This window comes from Coloeus monedula (assembly GCF_965178545.1).
Source record: "Coloeus monedula genome assembly, chromosome: 4".
Lineage (NCBI taxonomy): Eukaryota > Metazoa > Chordata > Aves > Passeriformes > Corvidae > Coloeus > Coloeus monedula.
In genome coordinates this window covers 20,340,263-20,354,101 of record NC_138784.1, presented here as the reverse complement: position 1 = coordinate 20,354,101, position 13,839 = coordinate 20,340,263, and the positions used below count along the sequence as shown (strand labels likewise).

The 13,839-nt window shown below is 39.9% G+C and overlaps 1 protein-coding gene across 1 annotated transcript in view; it reads right to left on the bottom strand.

Annotated features, from left to right (window-relative positions):
- The window catches only part of MYBPC1 (myosin binding protein C1), a gene marked incomplete at both ends in the record, with an annotated part of 74,250 nt that extends 69,961 nt beyond the window's left edge, over nt 1-4,289 (bottom strand). The window contains one exon of the mRNA XM_082281176.1: nt 4,265-4,289. Coding sequence (XP_082137302.1) covers nt 4,265-4,289 — 25 coding nt within the window. The remainder of the gene's footprint in view (nt 1-4,264) is intronic.
- Between the last annotated feature and the right edge of the window lie 9,550 nt (nt 4,290-13,839).

Sequence of the window (13,839 nt, the reverse complement as noted above, 5' to 3'; positions counted from 1 at the left end):
GAGCAGCTGCACTACCCAGTGTGGTGCCATATAAAATGGTTATACAGGTCCAGTCTTCTGCGTGGAAAGCACTAAACAATGTTGTAAAATGTTCACATGCTGGGATCTTGAACTTTCAGGAAAACTTTTCATCAGCAGTTTTAATTTTGTCACAAGCCAAATCTGTATAGTAAAGCAGAATTCCCACTCAGCTTCTTTTTTCATCTATGAGAAATTGTCTAGCCTTGAAAATATGATATTAAAAGAAATCTGACATTATTAAGCTCTTAATCAACCTTCATGCCTAGATTATTTTCTCATTGGAATGCTGATCTACAGTTCTACTTATATGATTTATATGTCTAAGTGACTTGTTTGACAGTGACTGTTATCTTGATACACCAGACAGTCATATTATTTAGAATATTGTAAATATAATGCAAATATAAGGATAGAAAAAAATCTCACAATGAAACGAAACTAATTATCTTTAAAAGCAAATAGAAGTAAAGGCTGTTTCCACTGGGTGTCTTCATGGGGAGCAGTGTTACTATATCTCCAAAGCAGTCTGCACTGGTATTTATGTCTGTTTACCTCCTTTCACAAATTGCTTCATGTTTTACAGATTTTTCTCCTAACAGACAGTATATGCAACCAGTTTTCTTCACAACTTTTACATCTATGCTATTTGTAGATTGAATAAAATTTTACTCAAACTCTGTCTAAAGTAGACACACATTGATTTTAATTTTGATTCCTTGCCAAAATGTGGGTGCTCCAGGCAGCATCATTCAAGCAGAGCTTGCAAACACTTGGAAAATGAAGTTGGCAGACAGTCAATAAATGCTGTGGCTCAAAATTTGGAATGGTTGCTTAACTCATGGCCATGAGTTATTTCCTAGATTGGGGAGAGTAAATAAGGCAAATTTACAGAGCTGCCTACTGGGAACAGACTTGCACCTGTCCCTGTGGGATGATGCCCACAAATAGTTTGAAAAGGTTGCTCTTGAGAGACTTGGCACTTTTACAAAAGCGTATCCAAATGCCATGGCCTGTGACAGCTTAAGAGGGCACCTAATTAATGAGCAGCTCTTATTATGAGTATTGGTTAAAGGAAAGGGGGGAGAGGAAAGATTGACTGAGTGATTGCAATAAATTGCAGGAAGTAATTATGTGAGGGAGGGTTATTTTATTAGTCACCAGGAAAGCTAAAGGCTGTTAAAATTAAATGCACTGGTTAAGGTCTTTGGCAACTCAGTCACACCCTAGTCACTAACTGGGATCAGTTAACCCATTGATGCAAACTTCACCTTGCACATATATTTTGAGGCAGGTAGGAAAAAACTGTTCTACAACACCATGACCATCTACAAAGAAGCTACATCTGATCTTATATGCAGGACTTGACTTTTAGGAGTACCATAAAGGCCTTAAATAATTGGTCATGGAAGCCTGTTTCTACAGTGACAAATTCCATCAGGCTGAAGGTCTCCAGCAACCTTCTCTAAACTGAGTGGTGTGTTTAATTTGGTGATCCTATTTGTTAAGAGTGCTTTGTGAGGCTACACTGTCACCAAGTCAGGAATTTTCTCACTTTGTTAATCTAATAATCTTAAAATAGCTCAAAGAGCATTTGGCCTGAAAAAACAACCTGGGAGCTTGTTATAGCACTGCCTCTGAAAAATTAAGTTACATACTTCGGAGACTGTAGTGACAAAAACCGCACAAAGCTGAGATTTTCTTAATGTTCAAGTGTTAGCCAGTTTCTGATTTCTCACTACTTGCTTGTGTGTGCTGTTTTTAATTTGCAGGGCCTATGCAAATGAGGAGTATGGGATAATTCAAGTAGGTTGCTTCTGTTGGAAATGTCAGAAGAACACTGTTTAGGTGCCCATGTGATGCAGAAACCTTAAGCCTCTTTTTTCCCCACTTTGTTTTCTATTGTAGTCCTCCAACAAGCTCACCAAAGGTTTCTCAGAGAATCCTTCCAGTGGTAATCTCCAGAATTAGTCAGTCTGAGGTTCACCTTCACTGATTAATTTCCTTCAGCCCTTGATGCCTTGGAAATTACCATGAGAACAGGCATTGGATGAACATGTGAGGTTTTGAATTCTTACTGGTAGAGCTGGTATGAGTGGAGCTTGCATGAGTAGCAGTATTGCACTATTACTGGTACCAAATTCTCCTGCCACTGATACAGTAGGTGCTCACACTTACAATACAAGTGCTGCCAAAAGCTCAGGCAAAGTCTTGATCAACAAAACATCTTCAGGAAGCAGCTACTCCCTGAAGTACGATAATATAAACCTGCTACTCCCCTGATCTCGTGGCTGCAAATAAACTGAGTGCAACAAGGACCAACCAGTGTACAACCCAACTGTATCACTTCTCCAGAGCTCACTACTACTTGTGAATTCTAGCCCTCTTAAGGCAGAATGCTTCAGCATGGTTTAGGTCCTGAATATTGACTCATCAAAAATCACATTTGTCCCACCAACAATATAATGTTGTTCAGAGCTGCTAAACTTATTTTGTAACACAACCATGGAGCTGCATTTGTAATCACTTCATTGTAAGAACATCTTTGAAACAATCTAATTTTAAACAGAATAAGAAACATGAGCCTCCAAACTAATTTTCTTCAAAGCGCATAACTTTTGAAAGTGCACAAATATTTTAGGGTTGGGTTTTTTTTGAGCTGACAGACACAGAATGTATTCTGATTAAAGTGTATAATACCCATTCAAATAACAGATCAAATAAAAAGGACACTTAATACATGTGTAAATAATTTGAATTACAAATAAGACACTCTAGAAGGGGCTTGGCTCTAGGTTTGATATGGAGGATTAGGCTCTTGTATTAATACGTGCACTTGGTGTAGCTATTTTCAGAAGGCTACTTCATCTATCATTGTCCTCGAGCACTGAGGAGGGCCAGTAAGTAAAGTGATCACACTGGTCTGTCAACACTAGTTGCTTAAGACTCAGTAGTGCAAGAAGTTTAGTTTTCATGTGTCCCCAGCTGAAGAAGGTACCAAAAATGAGTAATGTTCATGACAGTTGCTCTGCTCCTGCCTTCCCTAAAATCAGAAAATATTTTAAAAAAACCCTTGTAAAATGTTTGCAAACTTGTAAAAAGCCAATGCTATTGATAAGTCAGTGTTAAATCAAATGTGCCTTTTCAAGCTACACACATTGGCCTTTCAGGAGGTCTTTCAGAATTGATGGGAAATAAATGTTAATTGATGACTTCTATACTTTCCATACCTTAAAGATTAAATTCCGTTTTGCATATGGGAATGCATTAGGGAGGCTGTGTGTATAGCTTTCCTTCACCAATATTTGAAAAGCATATAGAGGCTGCATATCATGGCTTTGCAAAAGCTCTTTATATAATCAATGTCAAAAAATAACCATCAAAAATTCTTACCAAAACTTACAGATTTGAAAGAAAAATACAGGAAGGGCTATAGAAATAATGTAAACAGAAGAAGCTTATTTAGCTTAAATTTTCAAAGCAGTAGAAAAATAAATATTAGCTTTTAAAAAAATATTAAATAATAGACCCTGAATATTTTTCACCTTTTTCCTCAGCCTCCAATGGACAATTCCATGTCTCAGTAGCAGACTACACACTCAGTTTCTTTGCTATGAGCTTAAGAGCATCACAGAAGGGACCAGTATTACTGACTTTAGCTATCCTTCTGAAACATAAAATAGTAATTTCTGTAATGTGCCAGAATGAATCATTCCAGTTCAAGCTGTACAGAATAACTCACTATATTCTTCACTTATGCATCAGATCTACAGAATATATTTTCATCAGAACCTTGAAACTGTTTCATAAGCACATTCTTCCCATTCAACAACTATTAGAAAGCTGCACAAAAAACATATCAATGTCCTGACTCTTTAAATCATAAGAAATGCTTATTCCCTCTTTTCCAGAGTTTAGATAGCTTAGAAGAGGGAAACCACAAATTGCACTAGAGAAATCCTGTAGTTTTTAAAAAATGAATACAGCATTTGCCCAATCAAGTAGCTTCTCAATATCCATTCAAAGTCATAGTTTATTGTCTTAAACAGTTTGTGCTATAGCCCTGCCTGAAGGTAGTTTCTTAATCTAAAAAGATCGGTGATCTCTAATGATTTAGTGATGTTACATGGCTATTGTTCTCAATATTATTTGTGGCTGATATCTGGTCTAAAAGGTGTTTGGTGTGTGTGCGTACTCATCATTCCTGTATTTAAGAAGTGCTCAGGTAATGTTCTGCCATGCTTACCATCTTTCTTGGTGGGTTCCGGCATTGTTACAAGGATTCTTTATTCCCAGAGAGTTTCAGCCTTTCAGATGCAGCCAGTAGTAGCCCCAAGTCCAGCGGAGAGTGTGTGAGATCAGTGTGACAAGCAGAGGGTAAGAAGAATTCCTCTGCTTTATATACTGCGGCTGAAATATCAATCAAAATAGCACCTCCTCTCTTTTCAATGCAAACACTTTGAAAATTGACAGTTATGGGAAACCCTTCACATCTGTTGTCTGCAGCCTCTGCTCCCTTGGCTTTTGGAAGGAATCTCTGCTGCATTGCATGGGGCTGATGAGAACATCTATAACTTTCTAAATTCAGCCGGACAGATTGCTCTCTGCGTCCTTCTCTGTAACATGCAGACACGTATGCACACGCAGACAGAGGCCGAAAAAGTGACTGCCATGCTATTAAAGAGCCCCTACTGCCTGCAAAACTTATAGGAAATGCCTGTATACATTTATGCCTCTTCCCACAACATAAAAGTGACAAGTACAGGTACAGACAGCATTCCTGCAGTGAAACCTAGTTTTCTTCCTTTAAGAGAGAGTGGTAAGCAAAGACAGAGTGAGAAGCAGAGTGTTTCTCAGTATTAATGAAAAGGATTATTGTATTGCTCTTTTCAGCAGTGAAGATCCTCTATACTTCCCTTCTATTTACATTTGCTACACTTTCTTGGGTCCTTTCCATGTAGCCATTCTCATTTTGGCATTGGTAGAGATTATAATGTTCCTTTCAGCATGAGTAATTCATTAACTGGAGAGATTGCTGCTGAGAGTTGAGTTATTCTCTTCTCCACTCATCCAGGAGATCCAACACTGCTTGCCTTTGCCAAGCCAGGAAACCAGGCAGAAGGAATGGAAATCCTATCTGTAGCACATGCACAGAACCACTAAACTGAGCTACTGGGTTGCCATCCTCTTAGACTCCCATTTAAACTACAAACATGCAGGCAAGAGAAAGGCAGGTCAAGTTAATCAGAGGGTACTAGGATTTACTTTCTTATGCTCTTTTAGGATTTTGAGACAAAAATGTAGGAGTTAGCACAATAGACAAAATGGTGCTCAAAGATTTCATGCTAGTGAAGCACATGCTCATACCATTATCAGGTATCAGTAAGAACCAGACTACTAGAAAGATTGCTCAGTGTAGGAATACACCCAAATGTTATGGAAAACCTTTCTTACATCTTTGAATAGGAATTGGAGATGTAACAGTGGTCATTATTCTATTGCCAATGCATGAGAGTTTCCTCTGCAATCTGTTTTTTTCCTGGCTATTTAGACATCTTATAAAGGATGGGCATTTTGTTCCTTCTTTTTAAGACCATCATCTGAATTCTTCAGCTCTATTCATTGTGGTGTTTATTATTTGACTGATTCATGTGCAGAGATAGGCAAGACTTCTGCCTACAAGAACTTAAACAAGGAATATTAAAGCTATCTTCCTCCTTTGTTTCACGTCATTATCTAGGTAAAGCTGCTTGTATAACTGAAATAATTCCTGTCCTTGGAGAGCTAAGACTGCTGCCCTGGAAGGGTAACTGGGGATTTTGTCCCTCTGTGTGAGTGGGGTGGCAGTAGGGAAGCAGTGTATGAACAGACCTAAAAACATGGCAGAGATGCATTTTTATTGTCCCCTTTTCTTCTGCCCACATCCAGGCACGGAACTCTGTGATGGCTGGAACCAGAGGGGGATGAGGAGCAGCTGCTGATGCTCTCCAGCATGGTGGTTCCTCAATGGTCCTTTGTAAGATGCACAGATATTTCGCTTTGTCTTCCACCCATCGTGTGCCAAGACGTGCTGAGAATCGTGCTTCTGGAGATTCCTGTTAATACAAACAGGATTAAATTATGTCACTCTCTAGTACTGAGAGGTTAGAGAGGACCTCCACCACAGTCTCACGTTGAGAAAGGATTGGTGGCAGCTGCTTATCCTTACAACCTTAAAGGGATTCCTTTATAGCAAGAGAAAGAAGGATATTCAGGAAGAAAATCTTATTCATAGTCTACCTTTATGCTACTGAATAAATCAGTACTGAGACCGTTTGCTGGACCAAGTGAAAGTGTGTTTTTCTCATCTGCACAGCAAAACTTCTTCTCCATCATTAAATTGTGAGACTGCAGTCAAAATCTATACAGGGAATGGTTACTGGATGTGCCTGTGTTGTGGTTAGGCATAGGTGGGAGAATGCTGGCTGGCCCAAAATGGTACCAGGGAGCATCTAACCATCTCCCAGGGTTATAGTCACAGGTCAACACTTGAACTCACGCCCTAGCCCTGCTTTATTTACAGATACAGACATATATAGAAAAATTAAATTGGCTCTATAACCTCTGATAGGCAGGAGGGGACGAAGACTGGTTATGAGTAGAAAAAACAGTGAAGTACTGTATTTGCCTTTGTAGTCAATGGAAAGACCTGGGCTTCTACAGGTCTCTGTTTCTGTGAGTGCAAGCAAAAGGCTCTTCAGCTGCATGAAGTAAACTGAATCTGCAGAGCAGCAGCCATCTGAAAATTTGCTCGTCCATTAATTCTTTCTTATCCTTACATTATACTTGCATAATTCATTGCCTTTCATGCCATGTTCTCATTTATTCTGATAAAATATTCCTGTGTTGCAACTGTACTGTAATGTAATTTTTAGTGGTCTTATAGAAGGTGCTGCTGGGGTAGATTTAGACTGTGATATCTCAGTGTACCTTAGTACTAGCGTTGACAGGGAAAGTAAGTAAGTAATTAATAAGTAAGTAAGTAAGTAAAGAAATAAGTAAGTAAGTAAGTAAGTAATTTTTAGTGGTCTTATAGAAGGTGCTGCTGGGGTAGATTTAGACTGTGATATCTCAGTGTACCTTAGTACTAGCGTTGACAGGGAAAGTAAGTAAGTAATTAATAAGTAAGTAAGTAAGTAAAGAAAGTAAGTAAGTAAGTAATTACTTTCCTAAGAAAGTAATCCATATTTTATTTGTTTCAGTCTAATTCCCAGATGAGTCCATGCCTCAAGCACCTACAGCTATTTCATACTCTGATCTAAGACAACTTAATCATTTCAGCTCATTTTTCTCCCTGCACAAATATTGCCACAACTGTGACCCCTTCTTGCTTGTGCTGTAACAATTAGTACTTTAGTGCTACTGGGACTTCCATTCTTATACGTCTTTTCCACACTGGCAGACTGAATGATAGTCATCAAGCTTGCCTTATCACTGGATAGAAAAGATGAGTTGATTTTGGCCAACAATTGTCCAGGTTGCTTTAAGACTGCCAAAATAAAGAAAGAAAAATACTGAAAAGAAGGAAATGCCTCGTGGTCATTTCTAAGCTTATGCTTCTTTGATCACAGAGATGTCTAAACATACTTACAATTATCCATCCACACAGCCTGTACATTCTCTGTTAATGCATTTGTCTATTCATTTTATGAAGTTTAAATTTTTAACCATTTTTTCCTGCTGTCCTCTTCTGCTTTCCTATGTATGGCAACCACTCCCCTGATTTGATCACAACTCATCTCGTAAAGGAGCTGAACAGGAAGAGGAAGCAGTTAACTCCTCAGTGCTGAACACGTCGTTTCTGAGCAAGTGAAAGGGCCACAAACCACTTCTGGACTCAGCCAGAACCCTATTTACCAAATGACTGATGCAAGCCTTCACAGAAATTCTGAGGTGGAAAGAGCTGAGCTCCACCTTGTTTCTAGCCTACCACCTGGACCTCAGCAGACAGAACTAAAGGCTCCGGCATGCCCAGCCATCCTTTCATTAACTCACACTATTGCACAGGCTGCCTCTCGATGGAAACATCCCTTCTCATAACTTGCTACTGTCCCTCCAAGTGTTGCCTTGTGCCCTTGCATTTTACTCGTCCCATAAAGTGAATGTCTCCTGAACAAAATTTATCTTCAGCACAGCGTGGCTTTTGTGTACCACCATAAGCCCTCTTCCTCCACCACCTCAGGGGCCAAACATGCAAAACTCTCCGAGCCTTTCCCTTCCAGGCCTGCCTCAATTAATCTCCTACAGTCTCTTTCCAAAGCATGACTACCCTATTTTAACTCTCCAGCTCCTTGAGCAGTTTCCAAATGGCTGCCAATCAGGGTGTCAGATAATTAAATCATTCTCTCCTGTCTGTTTTTAATAAATTCCCTTGGTCAAACATCCAGAGCTGTATTTGCAGTTGCAGCTGCTAGATCTGCATCAATAACTTCATATTTGCTGCTATTTCAAGGACTGAACTCTCTCACTTACTTCAGTCTCTAGTCTATTAGGTGCCTGTCTGCTTGTTACCAGAGAAAAATCTTCACCTTGTCACCAAGCCAAAGGATCAGAACACTCCCAGAAGGCCTCAGAGACAAATCTTTGACCAAAGTATTTAACCAAATAGTAGTCATATGATTTAGTTCTAGGTAGTTCTGTGAGGAGCAGAGAGTTGGACTTTGTGAGCCTTATGGATCCCTTCCAACTTGAGATTCTCCATTCAAATTTTTTCAATTTAAAAGTTTTATTGCTATTGAGAAAAGCCAATCAATTAAAATAAGAATGCCAGGCAAAAATTATCAGTGAAGATGAGAACGGGTCCTCTAATATGTGTTTATATTAAAAAATAAACAGCATCTTGGGCATGTTCTTAATAAAGAATCCAGAGTTCTGAAGTCTCATGTAATAGAATGTGATTCTTCATCAGTCTTAATATCTGGACTTTTGGAGCCTTTGGGAAACAGTTATTTACAGAGCCCAAGAATGAAGAATGAAGGACGAAAAGCAGGATGAGCTTCCCCTCCCATCAGGAGGAACACATAAACACATTTATCCAGGGGGACACTGGAATGAGGTTTGACAGTGTCCAAGCCCCATCCCAGTCCCAAATCCCCTCCCACGAGGCAAAAGAATGGTCAGAATGGAAAGTTTCCTTAATATTCCATGTCTACAGCAGAATTGCATCATAGTGGTGACATTTTCTGCTCCAATTCTGCCTTTGCCACACGGCCTCTTTAAATCATAGGTAGGACGTTATAGATTTTGGTGAATTTATTTATTGTTACAAGTGATATTTGATATCCGCTGGTATTTTTTTCTTTTCTACCAATAAAAATTAAAAATCCATTTTTTCAATTTGTACCATGCTGGCAAGTGGAAAGCTAGAAATGTTCAACCAAAAAATGAGCAACCAAAAAATGCAGAACTTGTATTTTTACAAGGGAAGAATGTTGTGTCTTAGAATATCTATTGCCTTTTAAGTTCCCATCTAATTTGTGAAGGTATTCCTTTTTGTCTGGTAGCTTAGCTGAACTTCCTAGTGTTGATGAAAGACACCTGGATTTACCTGGCCAACTCAATTTAATCACAGCCTTGCACTGTAGACTTGCCAGGAAAAAACCTCTCCTACCCTGTCCTGCACTCTACTTTTCTTCCATGTAAATGAGACGTGACCTTTGTTAAGAAATACTTTCTATATTGATGTAGCATCCACAAATGGGGCCTTACTCTATCTAGCAAGATGAGGGAAGATTAAACTTTAAAGCCTACACTGGATTTTTTTTCCAAGGCAGTTGGCTTGGAGACACTTCAAGGCATGTACAAGATGTCGTTGACAGATAAACACCACTTGTCAGCTTTACCTTCTGCCTTACAGTGACCCAGAGGGTGACATTACTGTGTAAGCAACACATGCCCCATGGTGTCCTATAGCAGTCAGAGTGTTTCCTTTCTGACAGTAAATTCCAGCACTCTGAGGCACTCAACACCAAAGTCAAGAGCTGCTGCCTAGGTCAGGGCAGCAGGCAAGACAGCAGGAGAAAGAAGGAGAACAGCTTCTTTCTGTCAACTGCTTGGCTGGATCAGTCAGAAAAAGTTAAGTTGAGGGTTGATAAGAAAGGAAAAGCAATGGGAACTTTGCCACTGCTCTTCAAGTGAGGCAGACCTTATTTCACTCTGGTTTTAGGAGGAAATTTGAAAGATGACCATGCAAGCCAGGAGAGGAGAGAGACTTTGCAGCCCAGGTTTTCGTTCTTACTTCCACAGGTGAAACTGGGAGCAGATCCTCACCTGAACTATGCCTAGGTAAGCAAGACCCATGCTGGGTTTACATGCTCCAGTTTCCTGGAATCTGTCTGATTGGGAATGCCCGATGCAGGGTATCAAGCAGAGGTTTCTTTGGCCCTGGTTTAACCTCTTTGTTAAGCATATGAAGTTACCTCAGCAGCTCATAAAGAGCATGTGGTTTGATCCAGCAGATTATGGTGTGTCATGCTGGGATGGTGTGTCTAGCACTGGCCAATGAGGCCTGGGATGAGGTAAACATCCCTTCACCATTGAAAACCAAGCGCTCCGATCTCGGCTCCTCTCTCAATTGCAATTGCAAATTTTTTTTTTGTTTTCTAATATGCATATAGCATTTCACCACTGAAGCCAGTGGATTAATTTTAAGTTATTTTCAGCTCATTTGATGTGTCTTATTAGCAGTCTGAAAAGCTTCAAAAACATAGTTGTTGAAATTTAGCCCTCAAAAGTCCTGAAATCCATAACTATGGCAAAAATAGCACAGATTTTCCCAAATTCTTTTTTCCAGGTCTGTTTCCCTACTGGTTACATTTAACATGTTCCAGTTCCAATATTCTGCAGGTACCTGTTGTACCCAAAGATGCACACTCTCCATTATAGGAAATGCTTGCACCAGGCCTCTGGATGAAAATATTAGAAATATATGGATATAAAAAACCCCTTTATTTATTTTATTTATTCTCCTTTAGAAATTTAATTATTTTAGACTTACAAGTTTTACTACTTCATTGAGGCAGATAAGTATTTAAACTACTCAGAATGAATGATATAAGCCCAAGTGTCAAAGTTCATTAACATTCAAAGACAAGCACCCAAATCCCAGCATAAAGGGGCTGAAAACTTTGAAATTAACTATTTGATAACCTGGAAATATTGTGAAAATGGCTGTTCTTATTGTGGCTGTGCTTATTGAGATTACCGCCATCTCAGGTAACCCTTGTCATAATGATCCCACGAAGGTACTTAATAGAAATATATTCAATTCCCAGGTGTCTAAAGTAGTTCATGCACATCTTCCTAAGCAGCTTCCTTAACTGGGACATACCTTAGTGCTCTCTTGGTAGATTGGGGTTGATATCCCATTCTTTCAGCCCACAGCTCTCATCACACCTTCTTTGCTTCCTTTGAGAACCTATGGAGTGTGCATTGGTACCAGTTTGCACAGTGGAACCTCAATCTTTGTTGCTACTATGCCATATTATTACTATCTACAATGCCTGAAAGATACTGCTGCATATGAACAGATGGAATAAAAGGTGCCAAGTGCTGGGGCTGGTAATATCTTGTATCTATTAAAACACTTGTTCTTAGCATAAGTGCCATATAGTTTTAACACCATAACACACTCAGCTAATTTGTTTGACATATTCACAGTATAGTTTCCTGATACACATCATCCAGTGCTGCTGTGGACTACTGTAGTCAGAGATGGGCCCATTCTCCTTTCCCTTCTCTCTTCCTCCTTCTTCAGGCAGGAGGCCATGTTCTTTTCCTTGTGCTGGAGCTATGCAGGAGGAGTCAGTTCTGCTTACTGGTCTGAGTGGATCCTGCTCTTTTGGAGCAGGAGGTACTTTATTTATGCGGGCTGAGCCTGCTTAAGCAATGCCCTCTATCAGCCCTGTGATCACTAGACATGAGGAAAAGGGAGCACATGGCAGGAGAGTGGGACTATCTCTCCTAGATGCAACCTACACACACATAGTGCTAAGTTTAACAGGAAATTATATCCTTGTTGTGTCCAAGGTCCACAGTTTATAAACATCCACTTCCTATTCTGGAAGATAATAGAGATACGTGTGAATTATTCTATACTGCTCTCTTAACTCCCAAAACATCTGTTTCATGGAGAGATTTTCTTCATTTATGCAAATCTCTTTTCCTTTGTATTGGATAAAAAAAGCCAAATTCCTTTCAAACCTCAGTGAACCACTGGGGGGTCCTATTGATTCACTGAGGAGAGTGAGCATGGCCTGCAGGGGACATGACTGAAAAGGCAGGACACAAAGCAAACCTGCAATAATCAGCCCTGAATCTCTGCCTTGGTGGAGGCCTTCACTTCTCACTAAAAGCCAAGGTTTATTCAGTTTTTGTCATTTGCTCTGTGAGCCCTCAGAACTTTGTAGTTCCCCTTGAGCTTGACAGATGCTGGTGATTTACCTTCTTCCTATCACATTATGTGATGAAAGGAATGACATACCCCCCTTCTGCACTAACAAATGTCATCTTTTATGTGACACACTTAATCTAAATGGCTGAATGACAAGAATGTGGTGGCAACACCCTAGCTGCATTTATGAGCACCTTTCAGCTTTCACGCAGTGCGTCTCTGTGCTGGTGTTTCCAAAGTCTTTGTAACCTCTATTCACTCTGAGTCAGCACTGGGCTGCATATTAGTGATGTCTTTTAAATAACTGATGAGGAGATTTCCTTGGGGAAAACCCCATGTGTAGAAGATTCTGACTCAAAGTTTTTGGACATCATCCAGCATTAATTTTAAAGATAGGCTGTAGCTCAAAAAGTTACATGCATTGGTAAGATTGAAAATTAAAAAAGACTTGTTAGAATCAGTTAGCAAGGATTTACTGCATTAACTAAGCTTCACAAACAGCCTGGTGAAAATAGGCTAAACAGCCAGGTTAAAATAATCTAGAAATAATATTTTATATATAAACAGAGATAAGCAATGGTATTTGAAGATCCATGTGAGGTATTGAATCACAGACAGGAACCCAGAGATCTGATTCTCGGTCTTTGTCCTTGACCCCTAATCTGAGGTATACGCTGCTTCCTGAATTAAAACCTGGAAGAGTAATCCCAGGGGGATATATTTCACTTTTGCCCTGGGCTGCACATATGACATTCAGAACAGGCACTTGCTTTTGGGCTGAGATCCCTTGTGCTTAAGTTTTACTGAGTGCAGTGCCAGCTTCTGCATCTGAACTCATCTTTCCCAGCCATGGAGGCAGTGGAGTTCTGGTCACAGGTCTCAGTGCAGTTCCTTAAAGATGATCTCACACAGCCATCTGAGAGCGCCCTCTGGTATCCGCCACAGCTCCCATTGCCCCTGCGGAGTACATGGGTCATCAGTGTCAAATCCAACTCCTTCAGATGACTTAGTAACTGCAGGCACCCCTGGTGGCACTAGACACCTATCTTGAGGCACCACCACTTATCAAATGGGGTTTACAGGGCAATGCAGAAGAGAGTTTTAGGATAAGGTAGCTCATATTTTGGAATTTGATGGCGATACCCCTTACAGTGACCAGCCCATTTGTCAGTGTTCCAGAGATATCCAGACATCCAGAGATGTCTCAATGCACCTTTCACAGACTTTACAGTCAGGGCTCTGACTATTCCTTTCTCAATGGTACAATGATTCTCTGGGGTAAATTTTTGATTTAATTTGTATGCTTTAGGAAAAAAGTTGGTATTGCAGGCACTCCTCTTTGGGAAAAATTCTTCTTCCAAAAATAAATCCTTCCTGCTCAAGTTAGAGCC